At 37.4% G+C, this 27,327-nt stretch overlaps 1 protein-coding gene across 1 annotated transcript in view; it reads left to right on the top strand.

The window, feature by feature from the left end:
* LOC113972789 (dihydropyrimidine dehydrogenase [NADP(+)]) overlaps positions 1–27,327 on the top strand; it is a 260,733-nt gene that overhangs the window by 57,906 nt on the left and 175,500 nt on the right. The window contains exons 7-9 of the mRNA XM_027694199.1: positions 16,382–16,489; positions 20,293–20,462; positions 24,206–24,416. Of these exons, the coding sequence (XP_027550000.1) occupies positions 16,382–16,489; positions 20,293–20,462; positions 24,206–24,416 (489 nt within the window). The remainder of the gene's footprint in view (positions 1–16,381; positions 16,490–20,292; positions 20,463–24,205; positions 24,417–27,327) is intronic.

Genomic DNA, 27,327 nt, shown 5'->3' with positions numbered 1-27,327 from the left:
TAATCTTAGTTGGATGTATGATTTACCTTTTATTAGTAATTATTCCCCCATTCTGTAAAATCTATGCATTTGGTAATTTTGGTTTCAGCATAGTGTTCTAAACTATCTGTGTAAATATTTGAATAAATAAGTAAATAGCAAAGTCTCCAAAACCTCCCCTATGATGCCTTAATAATAATCTCTTTCTATCTTGCAAAGACTGCATTTAGTGATAGAGATGATCAGGAAAAGAAAAAAAGCTGTCTGATATATAAATACATATCTGCTCAACATTTTATTTCAGACTCAAGAGGTATTATAATCCTAATCCCTCCCTCCAAAAATTTGAGGACATGAGCTTTTGGAAAGACCTCTACTTACAGGTGTCTGTGTATATGCAGGGTTATGTGACTGTCAGTGCAGGGTTATCAAACTGATAGTTTTCTTCACACATACTATACCTTCAACATACAGATTTGATTTTGCATCTGAATGCATAAGTGAATACTTGTTTTCTATTTATATGTATACTATAATCCAAAATAAAGAATGAAGAACTGGAGGTAGGTTTTGTTTTAGCAGAGAATTCTGTTAGATAAACATTATATGTCTAATTTTATATGTGAAGGAAAACTAATTTATAATTTAAAATACTGGCATAAAAGGCTTGGCTTGATACAACTGATTTGGTGATGCTGAACTTCTGAAAGACAATTTTATCAATAGAGCTGTGAATGTTCAAATCAAGATTTTCCGTCTTCATGGTGGAATTTTTACATAGACTTTAAGGAAGCAATATCAGTTGTAACCTGTTAGAAAGTGACATGAGAGACAGAATTACTGTTCTTTTGTGTTGCAAACATCCATGACTGTCGAAAGTGAAATTTGAGAAACTGTTTTTAAATACAACTGAAATCATATGAGAATGGAGGAAAATTGTGTTCAGTTTTTGATTTAAAGTCCTTGTCATTATTTTACACTCTGATTTTACAAGATTAGGGAGTAATTTTGTTGAATAAGGCAAGCCAAATTCCATCATTTACTGGGAAAGGAACTGTGAGTAGCAAGATGTGCTTTCTGCAAACAAGTAGTGCATAGTATTAATTAGGAGGATGGAAGGAGGTTTTGAAGTGAAGAAATTTCAGAAATTAACTTTCGACCCTTGTGTGAGGTCTGTGTTTTCTAGTTCTCCATTGCTGAGCTTTGTTTCTTTGTAGCATGGGTGGTTGAAGAAAGGGTCTGATTTCCTTGTACGCTGCCACTGGCTAGGAGAGCTCTGTAACTGGTAGAAACATACTAGTTTTTAAATTTCTCTTACTTTTCTGTAAATGTCTGGTATCTGTGCCTTAATAGAGATTACTTTTCTTTTACCTAACTGTAGCAGAGGATTTTTTTAAATCCCAGGTGAAAAATTCAGAAATCTTTCCATGGCTTAGGCCCTCAACCAGGGCATATTTCATAGAATCATAAAATAGCTGGAAGGGACCTTTGGAGATTGTCCAGTCTAGCCCCCTAGCTCAAAGCAAGGTCAGCTAGAGCAGGTTCCCTAGGACTGCATCCAGTTTTGAACATCTCTGAATACATAAGCAGGCTTGCTCTGAAAATCTCCTAGTACTCCTGAGGTTCTTTTCCTCCACATCAGTAACGTACAGATATACAGATCTTCTGGCAGACAAGATGTGGGTTCCAAAGGTACTTAGACCCAAATCAACAAGAGTGCACGCCTAGAAAGGGATTTGTTTCAAGTCCTGTATTCAGTTTGGTCCATAACACCTGTAACTGTGTTATAGTTAATGTCAGATTTCTGCAGGGAAACATTTTTCAAAAGTTGATTTTGTTGTAAGTGCTTTTGCAAGCAGGCCTGACTTTCACTACCCAACTGGCCTACAAATCCCAGCTAGGATTTTCTTCTGGCACAGAGGTAGTCACAGAAGAGTGTAAAATGTGTTTCTGAATGGATTTCCGTGTTCAAAAATTTTTGTACTAATGTGAAAGTAAGCATATTTATTATCTCTTGATCTTCTATGTGTTTTTGTTTCAACTCTAAACAACATGTTATTTGTGATTGTATTTCATAATTACATATAATTATGTAATTATATCAATTTTTTTTACCACTGGCAGAAGCTTTTTAAAAAAGAAAAAGTTTGGTGCTTTTTAAAAAATCAGATTTATAAAATTTATATACACTGAATAATTGTTTCTCCTTCATGCTTTACATGGACAATATTTCTAGTAAAGCAGACATAGATAGAATGTAGCAATTTTTTAGCATAAAGGAATTGAATATAATCTCTGCTTTTCTGATTCATTGATTAGCCCAAGAAAGTCCAATAGCTTAGGATTTCCAAACAGTCAGAATATTCAGTGAAAGCTGATGATGACATAATTGAAGTTGAATATATTAATTTTGTCTTAGTGATCCAGAAGTCAATGCACATTAATACTGACTTTAGTCTGGGTTGGATCCAAAGCACAGTAAAGGGCCTAATGCTGTGAACAACTAAACTTTTTTCTTTAATTGTGCAGCTCTCAGGCATTGTCAGATAGTGGCAAGCACATCAAGCAGATAGGTCTAGTAATGTACAGAGAGTAAAAAGTTTCTTGACAGGGTGCAGAGATTAGTTTGTGTAACAAAAAAGATGGAATATTTAAAATAAGCTTATTATGTGCTTGTTTGCATTATAGCATATCCTCAAAGCCCTTGACAATTTTGGAAAAAAGTTATCTCTTAGTTCAAAACACAACAGTGAAATAATAACATACAGTAGACCCCCAAATAGTCTTCAGTTCAATGAGCCCATGGAAACCTATTTTCAATTTACCTCTGACGGATTAACAGAAAAGCTGCATTTACTAGAACTGCCAAATTTACATTGACAAAAAACTAAATATGTTTTAAAAAGAAAGAACAGCGCAAACCTTATCTTAGATTTATGCTAGTGTCATTGGATTTAGGCACTTAAAAGCAATTTCAAGAGCAGATTTGCACACAACAGAAACCTGAATTGAAAGTGCTGTTTAGGATTCATAGAGGAACAAAATGCATACTCCATCTCTGACATCATTTGTCTTGAGGTTTATGAAATAATTTTTCATCAGATTATAATATTTAAAGTAATTAAAGATACAATTTGCTATTTAATAAACAATGTGTTTTGTAACTTCATTAAAGATGCTGCATTTCTTAATTGTAATGGTCCAAAAGGTTGTCAGTGAACTGTACATTAACTGCAGAGATAATAATGATTTTATATGCTAATAATTTTTAAATGAATAACTCATGTAGTTTTTCAGCCACATGGGGAAAATAATTTGCATTCCTAAAGCTTACTTTGGTATTAACCCCTTTGCTTGGGGAGAGTGGATATCCTTGTATAAAATGTTCATTTGTTTTACATTAGCACTAATGCAAGCATGTAGGACCCACTGGTGTGAAAGGATTAAAAGCAGCAGCATTAGACAAGCATGAACATTTCAGAGAGAAATCCTTGTTAGAGGAACCTATTGGGACTGTGTAACTTGATTTTCTATTTATTGATCTTATTTTTGTTACGATTTGAAACTCTATTGGGAGAGATTCTCCCTACTGTAGTACTGCAAATGCAAAAATATGCACCAAGCAGGCATTAAGGATTCATGTTCAGTGCTTGGTATATTTGTGTGCCTGGGTTGACATTAGTATAGGTCAAATGCCATGCCAGAGGAAACATACACTCCCTTGGGAGTATTTGCACCATTGGCTGCAGTTAATTTGAGGTGTCTTAACTTCCTGACATATCTCTCTCATAGCCATCTCTTCATGGACTGAAAAGGGACGTATGGTCCTACCTCACTGGTGCTTTAAGCATCACCAGAAGTACTTGCTTAATATAAGAAGTATAAATTTCCCATTTTGAATGTTTTACTTACCCACCAAAAGAATAACCTTAAGAGGAGGAGGGAGCTTCTGTGCATACCTGTGCAAGTATCTGTACCTACAAACCAAGTACCTGACCCTGATTCTCAGTGACCATGTTTCACTTCATGTTCCTGACGGTTGGTTGTTGAGGAGACATTTGGAGATCTGCACCACCAGTTCTCTGTCTGTTTTCTAGGCAGTAGCTGTATAGCATTTGAGGTTCAGCTGCATTATATTTCTGACTCAAAGTACCAGATTTAGTGCCCTGGCAGCAGAATGTGAAACACCCAGTGAAAACTCAGGCACTTGATGAAAATACTATAATTAGTTAATAAAGACACTGTCTTGGAATAAAATTTTACATGAAATGCTGCATATGCTGATGTTGTGAAAGGAATTCATATTTAATTAATGGATTAAAAAAGCTTTAGACAATTTATGACTTCTTTCTGTCATTTACCTTTACTCAAAATAGAGTCTGGTCAAAGTATTAGCTTGCTTAGTTATTTCCAGTATGTGAAAGTGTGCAGAGGTAGCTATTCAGTTGCAGTAATGTTTCTCAGTCAATCTACTTGTGTGGGAGGATATCAGTTTAACAGAATATTTACATGAAACTCCTCGCTACAGCTGCTTTTAAAAGGAAAGACAGATAAATATGTGCTTAATGAGAAGGACATCTGTGTAGTGGGTAAATGACCTGAGTGAGAAAGCTCATTGACCCTCTGACATGTTACAAGAATGGCATATTTGTTGCAGTGTTCTGTACTGACACACGGCATGTGACAATCTGAGAAGATAAAGCCTCTGATGACACACACTTATTATTCACCTGCAATTATAAAACTCTCAGTGCTTTTTTTCTTAATTGATAGTGAACACTGGAGCATAATCATGTTGAAAGTGTGTCTTCAGAATGTTGCTTTAAAGAAATGAGTAAGAAAATCTTCTCAAATGTTTTGATAGGTGATTCATGGCACTGGAGCTGCTGACGAGGAGCCAATATAGCCAAGTCTATAAATACACAGTTACGAGAACTCTGGAAACATGAATTCTGGTAGTGTGACAGATTCAAAAAGCACTTTTTGTACTGGAGTAGGTTTCTAAAGTTGCTCTCTTCCTGTTCTACATTCAGATGCCGTTGTCTAATTAGACTAATTGGCTGGCAAATTTGCCAGCTTTTAAATAAAATTAGTTTGGAGGTGACAGAACAAATACCATCAGAAACCTGATTTATTCTTTCTTTCCATTATAATTGTTTCTTTTTAACTGAGCAGAACTAGGCTTTATTATTTCTAGGAAATTTCTGTTTAACTTACTGTATATGACATCTTTCCAGAAGAAATGAATATTGGCAGCCTATTTATAAACCTTTAAACAAAGTAATCATAATGAAATGACTGACCTCCACCTTACCTGCAGTGGCAGTAATGGATAAAGCTCTAGCAAATAACTGTTACTTGAGGTTATTTTAATAAAAAGAGCTTGCTTTAAGTCAGTACCTATGCATTTTCCTGTGTTTTGTATTGTCTTCTGAAGATCCAAAATACACTGAGGGTAATGAGAATGAATGATAGCTTAGATGTGTTCTTTCCTTGAACTGCTGGTTGTATTAAATCTACAGCTCCTGTGCAGACCTACAAATCTATAACATCCGCTTCAGATGCATTTGGAAACAAGAGACTGCATTCTTTTATTCTTGGTCCAGAGATTAAAATTGATCACAGGAGACACAAGGGAGCAGATTTTAGTATCACAGCTTAATGTGGTTAACTGGGATGGTGCACGGCTTCTGTACTACTTAACTGTGTGCATACAGGTTACAAATATTATTGATTGCAAGGGTCAGGCTGGAGGGGAGGTTATGTTGTGTGATGCTATTTGGTAATTTTTAAGGGACAAGAGCTATGAACTCTCATAGCATCTGGGACAGGTACAGTTTAAATCTGACAAATGGAGATTTATGTTTGTGTGAGCTGGCAGAGCCCCTCAGGTAGAAATAATAAATGGAAATGTGATAGTTTTTTTTTTTTTATCATAGGTCAAATATTGTGCTGTAGAGGAAGGAAGAAAAAAGATGTAATTATTACCTTTTCATCAGAATGCACTGATGATAGGTTTTCAGTTGTAGATCTGTGCTGCAGGAAAATGAGTAATGTTTAGAAGTCTTTTCTTGAGGCATCATTTTAAAATACATGTAGAGATGATTTACCTGAAGTAATTAAAAATGCAGCGTAGGCGGAATGATACAGGAGTAATTACTGAATAAGCTTTATAGCATCTTTTTGTTCTTCCATGTGGACAAAAATGATATATAAATATGCTAAGATTTAAGGTAAGACAATGTAATATGTTAGCAAAGAACTGGGAAAAGCTGTTTGTTTCCTGTAGTGACATTTCATATGGAGTGGTAATTATTCAGTGGCTTTTGGAAGACATTGCTGAGTTACACTTAAGACTTCTACATATGAAGAAAAAAAAAGAAAAGGTGAATCCTTGTAATGTTTTTAAAATAGGAATAACCAGAAAGTCCTGTATTTTGCAAGTGTTTCTTAGCATGTAGGATTTTCTTCTGGGAAAAGTAAATTTTTACAAGTATTTAATATAGATACTGTTATATCGGGTACAAGACTGTGATTGACCCAGCCTTGGTCAATCGTGGTCACTGTATTGAAACAGAATGGGAGCTATGGAAGTAGCACGAAACAGAGGAGCAGTAGTGGGTTTAAGAGAAACGTCTATAGTTAGATATTCCTGATTCTTTACTGCTCTGATTCATCAAATTAGGAAAAAATATTCTAAAAATCAGTGTTTATATTTGTAACACAGATAACACCTTTGGCTTTTATATTCCTAGTATATCAAAAATACAGGTTGATTTTAGGTAGTACAAGATGATGATGTCTCAATATGCCTCACTCCAACTTCCTTGCTGTACAGTGTCTGAGATGTGACCAAAGGTATTATTCCAGAACATTAATGACTTAATTATTCCTCATGTATTTCTACAGGATGAATTTGCTGCCTTTGATGGATTTTTTCCCAACTGTTGCTTTGCAGCAGTGTAGAGGTGTAGTATTTGTTTTTCCTAATGATGCCAACTAAGTATTTGTGGTTTTGTCTTTGTGAATATTTATCATCAGTTTTTTTCTCATTTTATCCATTCCCTGTATGTTTATTGTATGTAGCCTCCACTGATCCAGCTTTTCAAGATTTTTTCTCATGTTATAAACAAAACCTTAATATGAAGAGATCTTTTCTATGCTAACATTTAATTTTCTCTTTGTAAATTTTAATTTGCTTTGATTATTTCAATATGTCAGCATGACTGCTTATAAACAGGGTATGTTAGACAGTTAAGTTATAATGAAACTGCTTGGAGGAAGATATTGTTTCCATTGCAAAAAGGTATTGTACTATTTTCTGCTTTCTTTTCACAAGTCTTGCTCTCAGTCTCACAATCCAGTTTATTTTGCTTTCACTTCCACATTTTGGATTTTCTATACTGTATAAAAATCACTTTACTGTGACATATGATTTCTGAGATGATAGATTTTTTTGTGTCCTTCAAGTTACTGATAGACAGTCCCCAAGGAGGTGATCTCGCTTTTGTGCCCACTTCACTTCAGCACTGTTTACTGGACAAGAGTAAGCACTGGGGACAGTTTCTTTCCCTGTTGTGAGGTGCAACATATCACACTGGTAAATAGTATCTGGCTGGTGTCTGGAGCAAACACAGCCCCCTCATGTCTTTCCTTTGGCAGGTTATTCCTAGGAACAACAAACTGGTAGAAGGAAGAGGGAAAGGAACTGACAACATTAGCATGTCAGATCTTAACCTTCAGCATTCCTTCTATGCCTGGTTCGAGAATGCTCCTGAATAATGACAGCTTAAGCCAGTGGTGGGAAGTGACCAAATTCCAGTCAGGATTAAAAATCCAGTTCAGCTCTACTGTAAGCAGGCTAGAGCAAACTCTTTTCCTGGATGGAATGATACATTCTTATGGTAGAGATGGATTGGACTGAGACTACTAAATGCATTTTTGCTAGTGACCTTTTCAAATTTGTTGCCAGTATAATAAATGTTACCAAGATGACATAAGAAAGGTTTGCAGCACTATTCTGCTTTATTTTTTACAGCAGATGTTTCTTCAGTTACTCTGTATTTCAATTTACAGAACTCTTATGTTCTGCAAATCAAGATTCATAGCAAACTATTTCAGTGCTTTAAGTCCTGCAATAAACAACACCAGGCAGAACAGAACCAGAGGGAAGGTAAGCAGACTTCTGCATCCATCCTTCTCTGTGATGAGGTTTACTTCATAGTGATCTTCACATTTCAGCAAGTTCGTTCACCAGGACTACCAGCTAACTCCTAGCATCCTCAACTTGATTACTTCAAATATGGGGAACACTAAGTATCAGTATCCAACATGAGAAGAAAGGCTGGAATTACCATCTGTTTCTTAATTTAGGGATCTGTAAATGTTTGCCCAACCTAGTATCACTTCTTCTAGTGTATCCTTTAAAGAATCACATTTTAAAAACACTCTGTGATACTGTATGCTTCAGTTCTGAGATATGCATTTTAAAAGAATGCTTTTAGAGGATATGTGCTCAAAATTCTTGAGTTTAAAATCTTCATGGTGCTTAACTGAATAGCCAGATACTGAGATTTGCAAAATCATCACATAATTTCTCTAGAGCTTTGTTTAATCATCTTGAAATACTAGATGTTTTTCATTAAAATACATTACCTTGGTCACACTTGAGTGTCCCATATATTGAAAGCACAGGTGCCATATGTTGTCTGTAATAAAGTTAAGAACAGCAATCAAGACTAGAGGTAGGCAGTGGAGGTTTAGGCTAAAGCCTTGAGAAAAGCTGGACTGATTACAATGGAATCAAATTAAGGGTGCACTCCATAGTTGATGGGGCTAATGAGTTATAGTTCACCCTTAGACAGTTAGGTCGACACTAGATGTCAATCTAATCTGACCATGGGATCACTAAATGTTGTGAGGACAGACCCACAAGGCTGCAGCGTTTTGTGATCCACACTCAGACATACAACACTGATTGTGTGGTCATAATCCTGATTTCCATCATGCGCATGGATTGATTCTAAACTCTGCCTGTGATTCCCATCTGCACTTTCTGATGTCTAGGTCTTGTGAAATTTTGGCTACCTCTAAACTGGGATTGGACAACTGGTCCTCAAAGAGAAATTGGATTATAAGAACAAATTTAGTTCTGACTGATCTGACTCATTTATTCCTATTATTTCAATACCATTTGCAAGAGTTCAGATACTTGTCTCTGGGTCTAATTTAGCAACACAGTAAGGTGTGAGACCTATAGACTGCATTACTTCCAGAGTCAGCTACTTATTCAGATGCTTTTAAAAGACATGGTATGGATATAGCTGTTGAATTTAGAATGCACTTCAGCAATTGTCTATGGCTCTTGTTGGTAGATGTGAAGGTTGTTCTTTCACATATGCTGTACACAGTATTCATTCAAACTTGAGGGTAAGAAAAGGCTAACCCAAGTGTCTTGTAGTTCTTTTACTTTTTTCCCTTTACTTTCCTTTTCCATGAATGAGGCCTTTAGCCGTCATTAGGGGAATTACTTCTACAAACCTTGCAAGGGTACGTATTCCAAAGTAAAGAAATCATTAATAAAAACAGTGAAAAGGAGCAGTTATATTACAAAATAAATCTACCAGGCTTACAGAGAAAACAAATTTGAAGGAGCCACCTGCTGTGAGATGAGGCAGTAATCTCAACAGCAGGAAATAAAGGGAGAGAGGGAGAAAATACAAAAAGCATAGACATTAAAAAAGTAATTAAAACACTTATCTCCATCAACATACATAGCAAACAAAAAAAATCAACCACCTAGAAAACACACTCTATTGAACCTCACAACAGGAAGTAACAAAGCTGTCACCATAAAAAAAATCTCTAGCAAAACAAGAGAGATTTTTTAAAAATACGAGCCTCAAAAGTATTTACTAAAGTGTTAATCACTAATGGACTGACCTTGAGAAAAGCTGAGCGTTTGTAACTGTACTGGGCATCTAGTTTTTCAGAATCAAACCTTTAAAATGTGGAGAGAGTAACTCTTTAGATACCAATGGTTGTCTGTTCCATGTATGGTGAATGTCACAGCATGAATTGTAAGGGTGTGTTTAGTATAATCAGCCATGTGGTACAGCTTAAGTACCTTACTTGGATTATGCATTTCAGTATAGTTAATATCTAAATTGTTGTGTAGTATTGATCCACGGACAGCAGTGTTAGCAATATGGATATGAATGAATGTGACTTCTTAGAAACAAATAGGTAGAGCATATGCCGCTGCATACAAATAGGTTCTATCATGTCTGGAGAAAACTGTAAATTTGACAGTTATGAGAGTTTACAGTTTCAGTGTTATCTTTAAAGAAAATACTTTAATATACTTAAAACTCATTGTCCAATTTCTACAATTCGTGGATGATGTGACATTGAATGAAACTGCTTTAAATACATAAATTTTGCTCTCCATTTCCTCAGACCACAAACTAGACTTGTTGAAGAAGAACAGAGCACTCAGAATTATTAAAGCATGCTTATGCTCTTGGATTTTACAGTGTGTTCTTTCTTCTCTACTGGCTACCTTTGTAGTCACAGTCTAACCATATGGTACCTGTAGCTGCAAGTCTCTGGGCAAGTGTGAAATGCCATCAGATGTGTTACATCTGAAATATTTTTGTATGGGAGCACAAGGAGCAAGTTGGAATACTCAGTGTGTAAAAAGGCAGGAAGATGGGACAAAATGGGTACTTTTCTGTTAATTCAAAAGGACCCTTTTGAAAGGCAAATGGTGGATTTAGAATTTACCTTTAGAGAGCAATTACCTTAGCTCTGTATCTACTTTAGCACATCTTTTAAAGAAAATTTTACAAGTATTATAAAATCTGTTAACAAAAATAACTTATCAGATAATGTCAGTTCCTCTCTAAAATTCCTATCAGTCTCTGGCCATCAGCCTTCCATGGCTACTTTGCCCAGGGCACATGAAGGGGCACAGTCTATTCCTGAAGCTGGCCAAAGGTGCGGAACTGCTGGTGTGGAAACTGTGCTGCCTCATGGCTGGACTGTGTTCAAGTTTCTGGGTCTCAGCTTGTCTGGGCTTAGCCTCTCGGGTATTATTTCAGGAGACTTGCATTGCCACCAGAGCAGATATGCAGATAATCAATTGTATGTTTCTTCTGTCCAGTTTCAAATGAGATTCGTGGATTTTTCTCGTCATTCTAAGGTAGATTCTAACAGCTGAAGGCTTTTCACCCAGTCCTAGGATTTCCTGTAATGGAAGGAAATTCCTGCTGGGAAGCACAGCAGAAGAGTTTTCCTTGTAAATGTGATTTTTCAAATCTGGTTTAGCTCTGAAACATGAGCATGGATATGGCAAAAATTAGAAAGATGTCCCTACCATCTAACTTTCCAGCTCCAAATCTGTAGGGCAAGATAACATTAAAAAAAAAAAATCTATAAATTGGTAAATAGGGTTTGATGTTGGTTTTGATTTGCTAATTTTAAAAGGTAGAAAAAGGAATGTGCATAGCCAGTCAATCCCATTTTCTTTGTTTCTTTTGGATTGAATTTGGATAAATTTATAAATGCAGTGTCATTTCAAAACAAATTTGAAAGATTTGATATAAAAATGCCAAAAGAAAGTGTCTTGGATTTTAAAAAGTAATTATTGGTATTTTCAAACACAGATTGCATTCACCAGCTTGAATTTACATTTTTACCTGAAAGTAAGGGTTTGATAAAAACAATTCAACCAATTCTGATCTTGAAAACTTTTGTCAGGAAAGCACCAGCTAAGAATGCAAAGAGAGAGGATATTGCTTGAGATTTCCTAGCTCTTAATTTGTTTCCCTAATTCAGCTTAACTCTTTTCAAAATTTAGTATTAACACAATTAAAAATGAAGCAACCCAAACTTTTCACTGGTTGATATGAGGAAAACCAGAAAAATCTCACAATGCTCTAGTTAGTTTTGACCCTGTAGGCTGCAGCATGTTTACATTTCAACTTCATCTCCATTTTTTATTTTGTCCGGAGATGTTTTTTCAGTCAGCTGCCAGTGAAAACTACATTTGGCGCTTATCAAGGATCAGGGCTTATTTTGTGTGTCAGTTATTAAGACCAGTTGAGAAGTTCATTTGAAACTGCAAATCTGCCCAAACATGTCTGATTTAAGTAATCCAAATAATAAGTTCAGGTTCACAATTCATTCCTGTTTCTGGGGGAGGGAATTTGATCAAAATAGGAGAAGAATGTGGTGTTTGTACTCCTGCTTTAGTTCCCCTTTCCAGACCAGGCTCGTAGTTACAGTAATAGCAGACTTAGCTGATTGATGTGTTGACATGCCTTGATTTATTTGGTGCAGCAACCAAGTGGACTAGGTGCACTGCTCCGCATGCCAATCCCTTACATTGTCTAAGCATTGTTCTTGTATATTGCTTTGTATATCTGACAAATTTACTCTAATCATTTACTGATTCATATCTCAACTGGGCTAGGGAATTGTATCTAAATTCTCTTTAAATGGAGACCATGGACTCAACCACTGTGAGTTAAGAAAATTGACATGCATCAGCATTGTGAGAACAAAGAGTACAATATCTTGATAGGAGGAAGATGATGTTTTTTTCTTATATACATATATATGTATATATTTATATATAAAGGATATAAAAATGGGAGGTTAAAGTCTGTGTTTTCCAAAGTCGCTGTTTTAGTGGTTAATGACTTTGGAAAGTATATGGTGTGTCAGACATGGGAGAGACATTTATGTTTAGATATTATATAGTGGAGAAGGGGTTGTGGGGATCAAATGAAGGAAAGAAGGAAAGAGGGTTTCATACTAAGAGAGTAGTGGTGCTTACTGAGATATGACTGGAGCATCTGGAGATGAAAGGCAGAGCATAGCAAAACAGAGGGTTAGGAATTGAGATGAATTGCTTTCTATGCTGTACTGACCCAGATTGGGACTGTCTAGATTAGCTTTTGCAAAGCTGAACTAGATCTGTCATGCAGGCTGTTATTTTCACAATGTTTCTACTTTCTCTATTCTTAGTAAATGCAGTTTTCCACAGCCCTTGAGGCTTCATTGCGTGGTTTGGGTATCAGTTACTTCAGAAGCTTCTTCCCTGGCATAAGCAAGTAAAGGAGAACTGAGATTTGGGGAGGTCCAGGATCTTGGTTGCAGAAGATGAGGGGCTGGGCATAGCTCTCTGCCTCTATAAGGGTGTGCAGAGTGCATCCAAAACCCACCAAGGGAGTTGCCTTTCTAGGCTGCCTCCTCTTGGTTGGCTGTCAGAAGAGTTATTCTTCAATGTTGGGGAAGGAAATAATTGTTTTCACTAGATTTTGATACAGGTTATTTAAAGACAGAATATGTGGAATAGTGAAAGATTGTTACAGAACAAGAAATACCAGGTAATAAATTAAAAAAAAAATCCTTTTGGATGGATTGCAAGTGGATTTGGAGAGCAGAAAGCTTACTTACCTTGGCTTTGGCCTAAAACCTAGGGGAAAGACCTCATATTTTTCTGAGCACTTTTTCTTGGGTGGTTCTTGGCTATTTTGTACTACTCTGTGAATTCCCTTTTGCTAAAAGATCTCTCTGATTTACCTTCAAAGGGTATTTCTGTTGGTTCATTATTTTGACCTAAGTTGTGTCTTTCATACATGACTGGGTTGTTATACATTTTATTTCTTCTCTAAAACTACATTTTTCCTCTGCAGCTGGTTTGTTTGTTTGTTTGTTTTTGTTAAATATTCTCTCCCAAGAGACTGTTGGCTATTTATCAATATTTGATCTCTCTGTAAAGCATACTTCTGTGGGGTGGACATTTATTATGAAATGGTGTCTCTAAACAGGATCTTATCTGTTCTTGCTCTGTTTCTCTATTTGCCTCTTTCTTAGCTAGTGGCTTTAAGAAGTACTCAATGTCTCTATTTTAACAAAATTAAATGCAGTCATTAAAATGGCAAATACTAAACAGCAAAAGGAGATGCAATAGAATCCAGTACAATTTCCAGCAGATGCTTAGCAAAGAGCTTGAATCTGTGCTAGATGTTTATAGGTATAAGAGAAAAAATCCCCTGCATTTCCTTCAAATGTAAATACTGGAAAAACTGTTTTTAATGGAGTTTTCAAAAAAATTAAAGTAGTAAAATAAATAGCAGAGAATGCCATGTATGTTGACTACTTGTTCAGCCAGGCTAAAAATTATTGAATCCAATGCATTCTTAATCCAACTTTTTTGATTTTAGTGACACCAAACTGGTGATGAGCCTGAACCTTGAACATTGCAACAGTTCCTTAATTATACTCTTTCTTCAGCCTGTGTGAGCAAAATTACTGATGATGTTAGAGACAAAATAGTTTTCATTAGGAGATCATAAAAGCGACAAAAATAAGTGGGAAAAATATTTGTGAGGGTTTCTCCTTCTGTTTGAATGGAGCTGTTAGGTAGTAAGGAAATTATCTTTAATGCAGGCTGCACATCTCACTAATGACAAGAGTGTTTCTCCCAAGAGTAAACTGAGGCCTCTGAACTGGTTTATGGATACCTCAATAGAAATAGTTGCATTACTCTCTCCTCTGCCTGCAGGCAGTCATTGAGAGCTTTCTCTGAGGTACTCTTCTTCCCATAGATAATTTTGCAATATGTATGTAGAGGAAAATCTATGCCATTTTAAAAATAATTTCTTTAATGCATTTTACATATTGTACTTTCAATAGTACTAAGTATTTCTGGCTGCCTCTTAAGTTATCCATTATTCATTCTTCATTAGCTGAAATTCCAGTCTACCCAGAAAGTACAGCATGCAAAAGTCTTGAAGTTCAGTACGTACTAATATTTTCTAACCTTATTTTTCTCAATATCCAACTATAGATCAGTGTTGGTTTGAAAGTCAGGTGTTCAGCAACTGAGTCATGATTTTTTTTTTCTAAATAGAGATCAAGAGAGTGCTCAATAGCATGAGATTTATGAAATGCGAAAATTTTGGGATATTTTTATTTGCTTTTTGGCTCGTAAGCCTTTTGAATTCACTGAGGGTATGTATTGTTTTGCTTCGCTTCACTGGAACTGTTAAATCTAAAAACATAATATTTTTCTTCTTGTACTATACTAACTTCATTCAGGGATCTAGTGGTTTAAGAAACTTCCCTCATGTAGGTCACTCATGAAAAACCACTAAGTTTTTTCATGACTGAGTTCTGATCTTATGCTGTAATGAGACAGATTTTTGCTGCTTAAGTAACATAAAAAGACCCCAAATCTTCCCTACTTGAAAGAACACTCCTCAAAGTGCAATCTTGCTTTATTGTTGAGACTAATATGGTGTTATTAGGGTTTTCCAAGAGGTCTCAAAGAGGAGTATGTTAGTCTTCTGCTATCCATGCCTGAGAATGGAGGGAACACAGATTGCTTTGTGCGCTCCAATTCTGCCTGAGACTCCATGGTTCTAGTGTGATTTCCTAGAAAAATTGTTGACATTTACTCCATTTCAGTATGCAATTATTAATTAGCATACTTTTGATAATATTTTTAGGTTTTAGATATAAATTTGAAAGTTGAGACTGTGTTGAAAACATCCTGATAGGTCATCACATTTGCATGAAGAAAATAGTTTAACTTCTGTGTTAGCTGGGCTGGGTTTTTGTGCTGTCCAGATGTTCACGCAGCAGTGAGAAGATGTTATTTGGGAATTGGAAGATGCTTTTTGCTGCTTTCTTTTAACCAAAAGGTATTTGTTGCTATTAATGGTTGTGAAGTGAATCCTTGTCTGTATCCTACGGCTTCTGTCTAAATGTGTGCTATTAATAACTACAAATAAATGTCAGCCAAAAAGGACTTCGAGCTTTCGAGAAAACAATCAAGAATGGCAAAAAATGATGGCATACAAAGACTCACAGATAACACAGATCTACAGCACTGCCATTTGTCTTCCTCCCCTCATCACTTAAGCTGTTCATTATTGCCTCATTTGTATTATCTGCAGACCAGCTGAAAAATGCCTCAATACAAAGAAAGCAAAACCATTTCACAGCAGTAAGAGTTACATTCACGGGCAGGTAAAGCAATAGGAGAAAAGCTTGCAAGAGTCTTCACCACTAGCTTCGCTGCTTTTGCACCCTGTTCTCTCTTATCCTTTCCTCTGCATTTGTTTTGTTAAGGGTTATATGAGTACACATGCTACCCAGCAATCTGATTTTCAAGTGCGAGTACTATTAAATGATCACCAGTTATATAAGCTACAGGCTGTAAATGTGAAACCATAGTGATTTGTGATGTTCTTTTGGAAACATCTGAGGGTTTGTAAAAGTGCTTGTATTGAGGATGTTTTTGAGAATGTGTGTGTAACGCAAAAAATATATTGGTCATTAAAATTTCCTGTGTAATTCTGATGTGCCAAAAAAATATCTATTTTAGGTTTGCCAGAACCAAACAGAGACAGTATATTCCGAGGATTGAGAATGGATCAAGGATTCTACACATCTAAAGACTTCTTACCTTTGGTAGCAATGGCAAGTAAACCAGGTGTGTGATATGTTCTTGTTGTAATCACATTCAGTAAGTCATTAGTAGTTGTTGATATATAAAACTGTTTGGTTGCATAACAGCTCATCCATTTATGAAGCACCTTCTAATTAATAGATCTGGGACAGGGTTTTCTCTTCGGGAGTGACAACCTCAGGAGTATGGTCAGGAAATTCACTCCTAATGATTATAAACCAGATAGTCATAGATAAAAATCGTAACACATGGAAAATCATTACCCCTAATAAGTTATATTTGTTATTTTGAATTATAATCAAAAGGTGACTTAAGCTTCTCATTTGTATAAATTATCTTGATAGAAATAGCATATATAAGATAGTCTTGAAAAAATCTCATATTAAAGAAGGTGTTTCCAACATATATAAACAGCTGCTTTGTATATTGTTGATAAATTGTTTTACTTGATTCCAAGTCACGTGCTGCATGTTTTACAGACACATTTAAATCAGCACTAATTCCTTACCCAAAGAACTTGCAGTCTAAGACTCAGGACAACAGGAACGTGGCAGGAGTTAATAAAACAACGCTCAGTTCGTAGGCACTGAATGCATTCTTGTTTTATGCTTTTACATCTTTCTTGGAGTACAGAGATGGCTGCATTTGGTCCCCAAGGGGTATAGCTGCTTTCAGTGTCCTGAATGTGCAGTCATAAGCTCTAGATGTGTGATTTCTATGCCACATTCCTTCATGGTGTAGATTTCCCAATGTGTTGATAAAAAGAAAATTAATGTACGGTTTCTCTGGACATATACTTAGAACAGAATGTGGTATTTTACATATCATAGAATCATAGAATATGCTGTGTTGGAAGAGACCCATCAGGACTCTGACCCTGCACAGGACATTCCAAGAATCATACCATGTGCTTGAGGGCATTGTCCAAACACTTCTTGAACTCAGACAGGTTTGGCGCTGTGACCACTACCCTGGGGAGACTTCCCTGTCACTTCTATTGCCCAAGCACCCTTTGGGTGAAAAACTTTCTCCTGATATCCAACCTAAACCTCCCCTGACTCATGCCATTTCCTCGAGCCTGTCACTGGTCATGAGAGTGAAGAGTCGGTGTCTGCCCCTCCTCTTACCCTCACAAGGAAGTTGTAGACTTTAGTGAGGTCTCCCCTCAGTCTTCTCCAGGCTGAACAGACCAAGTAACCTTAGCCACTCCTCCTAAGGCTTCCCCTCCAGACCTTCACCATCCTCATGGCCCTCCTTTGGATACTCTTTAATAGCTTAATATCTTCTTATGTTGCAGTGCCCCAAACTGCACACAATATTCAAGGTGAGGCTGCCCTAGTACAGAGCAGAGCGGGACAATCCCCTCCCTCGACTGGCTGACCATGCTTTGCCTGATGCCCCCCAGGACACAGTTGGCCCTCCTGGTTGGTCCTCCTGGCTGCCAGGGCACTGCTGACTCATATTCAACTTGCCATGAACCAGGACCCCCAGGTCCCTTTCCACAGTGCTGCTCTCCAGCCTCTGGTTCCCCAGTCTATACACACACCCAGGGTTGCCCAGTCCCAGGTGCAGAATCCAACACTCACGCTTGTTAAACTTCATACGACCACGTATTTAATATAACTGTTTTATCTACAAACTGATTTTCATTTGAGCATTCAGAAATTTCTTTTAGCATCATATAGTGTTGCCTGCTTATTTAGTAGACCTTCCTTAAACACTGTTGAAGAATATATCTTCTGTGGCAAATTATTCTGCCTATAAAAGTAAAGTTTATTACCCCATTTTATGCAAAATATTTAGGAAGTGAAATTCTCCACCCCATCTGTCCCATTTCTCTGCTGTTTTGATCAAATGCTTATTTCTGTCTGTTTTCTTAAGCTCAAAGTGAGCTTAAATGGTTTGGGAGAAAGGGGTGGGGTTTTTGTTTGTTTTTTTTTTAGGAAAGAGATGTTTAAAAATAAAACATATTGAGAATATGTACTGCAAAACATTTGTAGATTAACAAAGTAGAAAATAAATCCCACAAAACAATGACTAAAAGTACTTTCTAGAATTCTTTGAGGACATGTAGTGCTTGTGTACTGTCACCTGACTGCATGAGGATTTATATACTGCGATCTGCATCTTTTAAAATATTGCAAAGTAACACTCTTGATTTGGTAGGATATGTAATGATTTTTTTTTTATATTAAGTCTACAATGAGAAAAAGGATGAACTTGGAAGAACTAACCTTTTCTGACTGACAGTAATAGACATCTCTTTGGTGTTGTCTGTTAATTAACATGGTCTCTTTTGCTTAATTTTCCTAGTGTCTGTCTGTATCTGTAGCTACCTCTTGCTCTCTAAGGCATGGAATTTTAAAATAAAATATAAATGTCCTACATCCTACTTTATCTTCTTTTTTTCACTATGACAGTTTTTTAAATAATAGACATAATAGACTTAGTCACAGTAAAGTACATATTCTTCCTGCTTATTAAGTTCTGAATACCACCTGTTAATGTACTTTCCTCCAAAAGGGGTTCCCCTTGCAAATACATAGATGTGAATTTACCGTGGGAGCAGCATGTTACTAAGACCAAAATGAGCTACTGTGACTGATCTGTTCTGGACTCATGCTGTAATGGCACTCTGAGCTGCCATTCCCCTGCTGCACTTCTGCTTTCTCCACTGCTCCAGTGCCCAATTTTTGTGAAGGATTAAGTTCATTAAAAATAAATGAGAAAAGTTTAGAGAAAATTTTAGACTTAAGAATCCTATTACGGAAATAGTAAATGCGATGCCATATACGTGGTGGGGGGAAATGATAATGTTTGTCATACATTAAGCATTTTACAAATGGAGAGAGAGTATGTATATTAGGATATTGTTTCTCAATCCATTTAAGCATTGTTTACATGTATCATACTTGTGTTCCACAATTACATATAAAAATCTGCTGCTGCTATAGACGGATATTTGAGTTACGGTGCAATGGTTAAATTGCCAGCTTAGTGCCTCTTGACTGGAACTGTCACAGGCTCATTGAGAATATAGCTTTCAGTTATTTATGTCATTATTTTTCAAGTTGCAATCATTTGCCTAATCAACAGTTAGTTGTATTTAAACGTGATAAAGTGCAGTCTTATCCAAGGAACAGACACAGTTCAGTTTTATTTAAGTATTTCTTGTTGAATTGAATCAAATGCAAACTGTAGATGACAAATACAAAATGTCATTCTCTCCGTGTAACGTTTTACAAATCCTTTGTAGAAAGCCACTGTAGGTTAACCATTTTCTCTCAATGGAAGATCCAGGAATTACTGTAATAACAATACTCTTTCTCCTCATATTCAGCTGCTGCAGCAAATAGCCTCTGAGAACCATGTCATAGCCAGAACAGTCAGTGCTTTATAGAAGACTGAGAGGACTAATGTTGATACACTATTACACAAAACAATTGGTCATCTTTTTTTTTTTTTTTTTAATTGAGAGGATAATCAATCTAATAAGAGAGAAACTTTCTTTTTGAGTAAAAAGATCTCACAATGCTAGTTGCAACCTGACAGGACACACAATCCTACAAACGTGTTGTCATTTGAATTCTTTCTTGATAGAAAGATGCAGCTGCTTAAAGTACTGACTATGAAATTATGTATATGAGCATATCTTAAAAGGGGGAATAAAACTGTCTTTCAGTGGAGCAGAATAATTTGATAGTGACACTCCATGCTTGGAAACTGTAAGATGCAATTTTACACTGCTTTGAGTACAAGTACCTTTTGAGCTGTCATGCAGAAATGGTTTCTCTACTTGAAAATGGGGTTTTCCTTTTATCTTTCAGGGATGTGTGCCTGTCACTCTCCATTGCCATCAATACATGGAACTGTGATTGTACTTGGGGCAGGAGACACTGCTTTTGACTGTGCAACATCTGCTTTACGCTGCGGAGCTCGTCGTGTGTTTGTGGTCTTCAGGAAGGGATTCACTAATATCAGGGCTGTCCCAGAAGAGGTAAAATTGAGTAACAGCATTTATAAGAAGACATATTGGTTGTTGGTCCTTGCGGGGCTTCCGGAGTGGGCGGCGGGTCTCAGGGGAGGCAGCGGGATGCAGGGTAAGCTACGGGACACCCCCCCACCACCCCACCCCCAGATACAGGGGATCACAAAGGATTCTATGAGGCCCTGAAAACAGCATACGGGCCTACATACCAAGTCCAAAGCCCACTTCTCAGTGCAGATGGTCAAACGCTTCTGACAGATAAAACCTCCATTCTGAATCGATGGTCTGAACACTTTCAGACTCTTTTCAGTACCAACCGCGTAGTCCAAGACTCAGCAATTCAGTCCATCACACAACAACCGGTGAAATACGAATTGGATACTGCCCCTACTTTAGGAGAAACCCTCAAGACCATACAGCAGGTGAAAATCGGCAAGGCAGCCGGGGTTGATGGAATTCCACCTGAAGTCTGGAAACATGGGGGCCTTGCACTCCATGCTAAATTCCATGAGTTTGTGGTGCGCTGTTGGGAACTAGGCGAACTACCGTCAGACCTTCGTGATGCAGTTATCATCACCTTATATAAGAAGAAAGGTACTAAATCAGATCAGACTGCTCAAATTACCGCGGTATTACTCTGCTCTCCATTGCTGGCAAAATCTTGGCAAGAATACTCCTGAACAGACTAATACCCGCTATAGCAGAAGGAATTCTACCTGAAAGTCAGTGTGGTTTCAGAGCCAACAGGAGCACCACAGACATGATATTTGTTCTCAGACAACTGCAAGAGAAGTGTAGGGAACAGAACAAAGGTCTCTATGTAACCTTTGTCGACCTCACCAAGGCTTTCGATACTGTGAGCAGAAAAGGTCTTTGGCAGATTTTGGACCGTTTAGGTTGTCCCCCCAAGTTCCTTAAAATGATCATCTCACTTCATGAGGATCAGCACGGCCAAGTCAGATATGGCAACACACTCTCTGAGCCCTTTCTAATAATGAATGGTGTGAAACAAGGCTGCGTTCTCGCTCCTTTTTCAGCATGATGCTCCAAAGGGCCACAGCAGACCTCGATGATCAGGACGGTATCTACATTCGATATCGTACTGATGGAAGCCTATTCAACCTAAGGCGACTGAAGGCCCACACTAAGACCCTAAACCATCTTGTCCGGGAGCTGCTCTATGCTGATGACGCTGCCCTTGTTGCACATACAGAAGCAGCCCTGCAACGTCTAACATCCTGCTTTGCAGATGCTGCTGAGCTCTTTGGGCTGGAAGTCAGCTTAAAGAAGACTGAAGTTCTCTATCAACCTGCACCTCAGGAAGTCCTACATCATCCCCACATCACCATCGGCCAGTCAGAACTCAAATCAGTCCAACAGTTTAATTACCTAGGCAGCCTCATCTCCTCAGATGGTAAGATTGACGGGGAGATAGACAATAGGTTAGCGAAGGCATATAGTGCTTTTGGAAAACTCCATAAAAGAGTCTGGCGTAATAAACACTGGAAGAAAAGTACCAAGATCAGTGTTTACAGAGCCATAGTGCTGTCTACTCTTTCATATGGTTCCGAAACATGGGTCATCTACCGCCACCCCCTGCGTCTCCTAGAACGCTTCCATCAATGCTGCCTCCGTACAATCCTGAACATCCACTGGTCAGATTATGTGACCAATACATCTGTTCTTGAACAGGCAGCAATCACAAGTATTGAGGCCATGCTACTGAGAACGCAACTGCGATGGGCAGGGCACGTCTCCAGGATGAAGGACCACCGCCTCCCTAAGATCCTGCTTTATGGTGAACTTGCCTCCGGCTGCTGCAAGAGAGGAGCTCCGAAGAAAAGATAGAAGGACTCCCTGAAGCAACATCTCAGCCTCGGGCATATTGATCACCATAACTGGTCTACTCTGGCCTCTAATCGGGAGGCCTGGAGACAGTCCATTTATAACGCTGCTGATGCTTTTGAGAAAGCACGTAGGATCACTCTTGAGGAGAAAAGACAACGCAGAAAGAATCGAGCCTTGGAGAATATACCATCTAAGGAGTCTTTCTGCTGTGTTTTTTGCAACCGGACTTGCCTTTCTCGTATTGGCCTTTTTAGCCACCAACGCGCTTGCAAGAAACGTGGGTAGAGCCCTTCCCAAATCTTCGTTCGCGAAGCCTAGCCATGATGATGATTGGTTGTTATTTCTGTGGGGCCTGAAAATGTGCTGTGGGTGCTTAAAAGGCATCTACTAAAGATTTTGTTCATGAAAGTGCTCTTAAAATGTATGAATATTAAAAATCTGATGCTCACTTTTTATACTCTCAATGTAAATAATTTTCCGTGGTTGTATCTTTTTCCTGTAAAGTCAGAGATGTATTTGCAAACAGGGGCTACAATTTCTTATAAATTAGAATATGCAGTAAAATTTTGAATCTTGGAATCAAACAGCCATTTGAGTATTGTGTGTGACTCTACAGGTCATGGTTAGATCCTGGAATGATACCTTTTGGCTGCTGTTTCTGATGTTGCCTTGTGAGCCTATAAAATCTTGTAAAAAATTACTTACAGTGATTTTGGCTTTGAATCACTGCCAACAGCAATGCAGCAATGTCATTCATCACAGATTTCAGCATTCAATTTGATTTTTAGTTTGGCTTTGCACTTTGGCATTTATCAGGTCATCAGCACATTTTGAAACTGACTCCGCTTTCTCAGTGTATCTGTACCCTGGGAGTTTTTATCAGATTAGATTTTTTTGTTTTGGTGGTCTTTTTCCATTTTCATTTATTTGGTACATTACTCTTTTACATAGTTGAGGATATTAGGATATCTAATGTATCTTTATCATGATATTTGTGGTAGTTTGGTCATCTATTTCAAGAAGGTGGGCACCTTAGATCTTACAGAAGGGGAATGGAGCTTCAAAGAAAGTGAGAGGGTCTCTTGGTGCATAAGTTACTTCTGTTGCACTTCAATTAAGAGTTCTAGACACAATGAGAGTCATTGCACAGACTCGTGTGCTATTCAGATTCTTTCTAAATCAGTTGTCGCTCTGAACCAAAATCTTTGATAGCAGCCTGGATAAATTCCTAAAAGTTGTCAATGTTTGTACGCATCCAATCATGCAAGGCCTTGAAAACAGTAAAATAAAAGTAGCTTCATCTAGTAATGGCCATACTAGAATCGTGTCAGGTTGGATATTACATGTTAAAAAAAGTTGTTGTGTAAACATAGACAATCAAATTTTGAAGACTTTGCTAAAATAAAATGCTGATTGACTTAAGCAGTTTTACCGTGGCAGAGATTCAGAAGATCTTGTCTGGATTGTCACTCAGAAAACTGTTGTTTGCACATGGTAGTCAGTATTTAATAAAATCTTAAAATCACAGTATAAACACAAATCATGGCATGTCCAAAGTAATACTAGGACTCTTCTTAAAAGAGTCTTATGCAACAGATAGTTGCATAAGTAACTCCTTTGCCCTCAAAGGAGTTAAATATATTCAAAGTAACAGAAAAATAAGAAAATATATTGGAGAAATATTTGCCTTGAAAATCTACCTAGTGCCAATGGTTGGTTTAATAGCATCGGAGGCTCTGAAGCCAATAATCAGATGACTGTCTGCCTACTGGAGGCAACTGACTTCTACTACAAAAGAATACATGGTAACATCTTGAGTCAAAAAATGTCTGGGTGGTTTGTTTGGTTTTTTAATGAAAGCACAGCATAGTTAAAGTATATGTTTTATTGCTTCTGCTCTACAGATGGAACTTGCAAAAGAAGAGAAATGTGAATTTCTGCCTTTCCTCTCCCCTCGGAAAGTTGTTCTTAAAGGTGGACAAATTGTTGCTATGGAATTTGTTCGAACTGAACAAGACAGTGATGGTAATTGGAAAGAAGATGAGGATCAGGTTGTCCGTCTGAAAGCTGATGTGGTGATCAGTGCCTTTGGCTCCATTTTAAGTGACAATAAAGGTAGCCCTGACTAATGCATTCTGCTAATGCTGATTGTTAGTTTAGCTGCAGCCATTTCCTGTGCTTTGACAGTTCTGTGAAATGGGTCTTGAAGAGGTTACACAGCTTCTGACTGCTGGTCCTCTTCGCAGGAATTTCTTTGTCCTTTAGGTATACATCTTAGAAAAAAATTTGACAGTCTGGTAACAAAGCAATTTTCTGTATGTTGCTGTATAGAGCTGGAACTCAGAGTAGAGGTACAGTTGCTCAGTATGTGTATTTCTTTTTTCTCAGTGCCAGTGGGATCTCAAAGAATACTATTGGGAATTTCTTCTGGTCTCACTAATTAACTTTAGAGAAACTCATTATATTACAACTTTAAGCTGAACTGATCTGATCTCGTAAACTTTTTTTTTAACCTATCAAAGTAAGCTGGAATTAAGACATTAATTATTCTGGTTCAGCTGGTCTGGGTATTACTCATTACTTGCGCATATACTGTGTGTGGCTTCTCTCATATACAGTATTTCCTAGTTGCACTTCACAAGCTTTAGTCTTAAAAATTAAAAATTACGTAATTCTATATTAAAGATACAGAAATTGTCACATTGATGACATTTCAGAGATTGAATGAATTGTCTGCATATAGCAGAGAGATGAAGAATATGAGTAGAGCTAAGAACATGGGAACTGAGCAGAGCTCAGACCATTCTCTTCTGACACTAGGTTAGACTTAAAGAGTTCAGACACATACAAGAAACATGCCTCAAAAGTTAAAAACTTTGATGCAGCAGAAGACACATTGAAATGAATACATCTTCAGCCTAGAGGTGCTCATCTAGGTTAGCAGGTTCTGAAGGCCTTAGTGATCCATGTGCCTACCTCTCCAGTGCATGGTCATGCCAACCAATTAGCCTGTAACATGTTGTCAGGGTCCTTTGGGTATAAATGCTCTGACAGAGGACTTGCAAGTACCTCAGATTGTACAGGACCATAAAACTTCTTCGCATAATGTGGTTTTGTGAATCTTTTTAATCAAGGAAAATGGTAAATCTAAAATATTCTAAGCAGGGTCTGACTCTGGATGGTGTACTCAGTGCTTCCTGTTCTCCAGCCCGATTGTATACAATGGTAAACCATCGTGCAGTCATGAGAAGGGTCTAAACTCTCTCCTTCAGTAAAAAGGATAAACCTGGTCCTTTGAGAAACTTGTGAATTCCAAGAGCAGTCCTGTCTCTTGTGTGTTACTGTTGCTTTGGGATGGTTTCTTGCAGCCTAGGCTGTTACCTAGACAGGAACTGCACCCAGCTACGTATGGTGATAATTACTCAGGGCTGCCTTCTGCCCTGCAGCTGCCTCCTGCTCTGAAGGGCACATGAGATGCAGTCTGTGTCTCTTTGAAAGAGCACACTCCCATTCCACTTGGAGCCATATTGCTGTATAGCAATTCTGGCATCTGTGTGGGTCATGTTTTTGGGCTCAGTCAAACCTCCAGGAAGCAGGGAGAAGAAGATTAGGATTTTTTCTTTTTTTTTTTTTTTTGAAATCTTAAAAAGATTTGTTAACTACTCTGACAATGGAGTTGATTGACTGAGAATTTTGGAAAATTTTGTTGATGTTGTTTTTAAAAACCCTATGTTTAGGTTTTTTGTAAGGTTTTCTAGAACCTCATGTGGTAAATTAGTATTAGCCTATGCAGTCAGTATACTTTGTTGTGATTCATAGACCCTATGATAGAGGAGTGATTCTATTTTCTCCCACATTAAAAATTGCTTCAGTTAAAAGGTTGAACCAACTGTGTTGCTTAGCCATAATACTGTGCTAGTCTTGTGTTTCCTAGTATGTATTCACTGTCAAAATTAGTTGTTGTGAGGTTTTTAAATAGGAATATAAAATGGAATGGAAACAAAGTCATGCAGTGAGTTGATCATGAAAGAAGAGTCATTTACCTTGGGCGTAGCAAAACCTCAGTTTCACACTGTATTTTGGGTGAAACTGCTGTTAGAATAGCAATCAAATTAAAAGGCAAAATGCAGGTTTTGGATGTTGTGAAAGTGAAAAGAAACTAAGACTTAAGTGTATAAAATGTTTATTTTGAGCATACCATTTCAGGTGCTTAAATCTTTGGTTTTTGTTTAAACCTGTCTTAATGAAAGTCAAATTTGCTTTTCACCACTGAGCTGGATTACAACCAAAACTCCAAGCTACCTCAATATACATAGCAAAAAGAAATGAAAAAAAAAAACAAAAACAAAACAACAAACAAAACAAACAAACAAAAACCCAAATCAAAACAACCCCTCCCAAAATGCAAAGCAAAACAAAACTAAAAAAACAACAACCCCCCCCCAAAAACTAAAAAACTCAACACTGAAATCATCTTATCTTCTTAGTGTTTTGTTGTGAGTGGGGTTTTTTTTTTGAATGGTTTGTTTTGTGAAGGGTTTTTTTTATGGAAGCACATTTTTGTAGTCAAGAGATGGAAATATTCAGGCATTCTACATCAAAAGATGGAGATGAAAATACTAGAGGTACTCAAAACTGGACAATGCCATGAGCAAGCTGATCTGACTAGGAACTTGATCTAACTTTTGAAGAAGGGAATGGACTAGGCAACCTCCAGAGGGCCCTTCCAATCTCAATTGTTCTGTGACTGGATGACTCAGATGCAGGTGAATAAATGTGTTAATTGCTGCTCATACAAAGAGCTCTATCAATTGACCTGATTCATAACGTACATCAGGGAACTGCAAATACAGTATTGTTATGGGCTAAAGTAGGAGGTTATGTCCTATTAATATTGTCAAATGCTGATTCTACTGATGCAAAAATAGAGGGATTAAAATCAAACTTAATCCCAATTGATCAAAGTGTTTGGGGCAGCCTTCATGCTCATGTTTGAAAGTTTTATAAGGAGCCATAGGCATGTGGG

This window comes from Neopelma chrysocephalum, unplaced genomic scaffold, assembly GCF_003984885.1.
Source record: "Neopelma chrysocephalum unplaced genomic scaffold, ASM398488v2 Primary Assembly neopelma1_97, whole genome shotgun sequence".
Lineage (NCBI taxonomy): Eukaryota > Metazoa > Chordata > Aves > Passeriformes > Pipridae > Neopelma > Neopelma chrysocephalum.
Note: the sequence above shows the minus strand (reverse complement) of the source record. Positions and strands in the feature narration are given on the sequence as shown.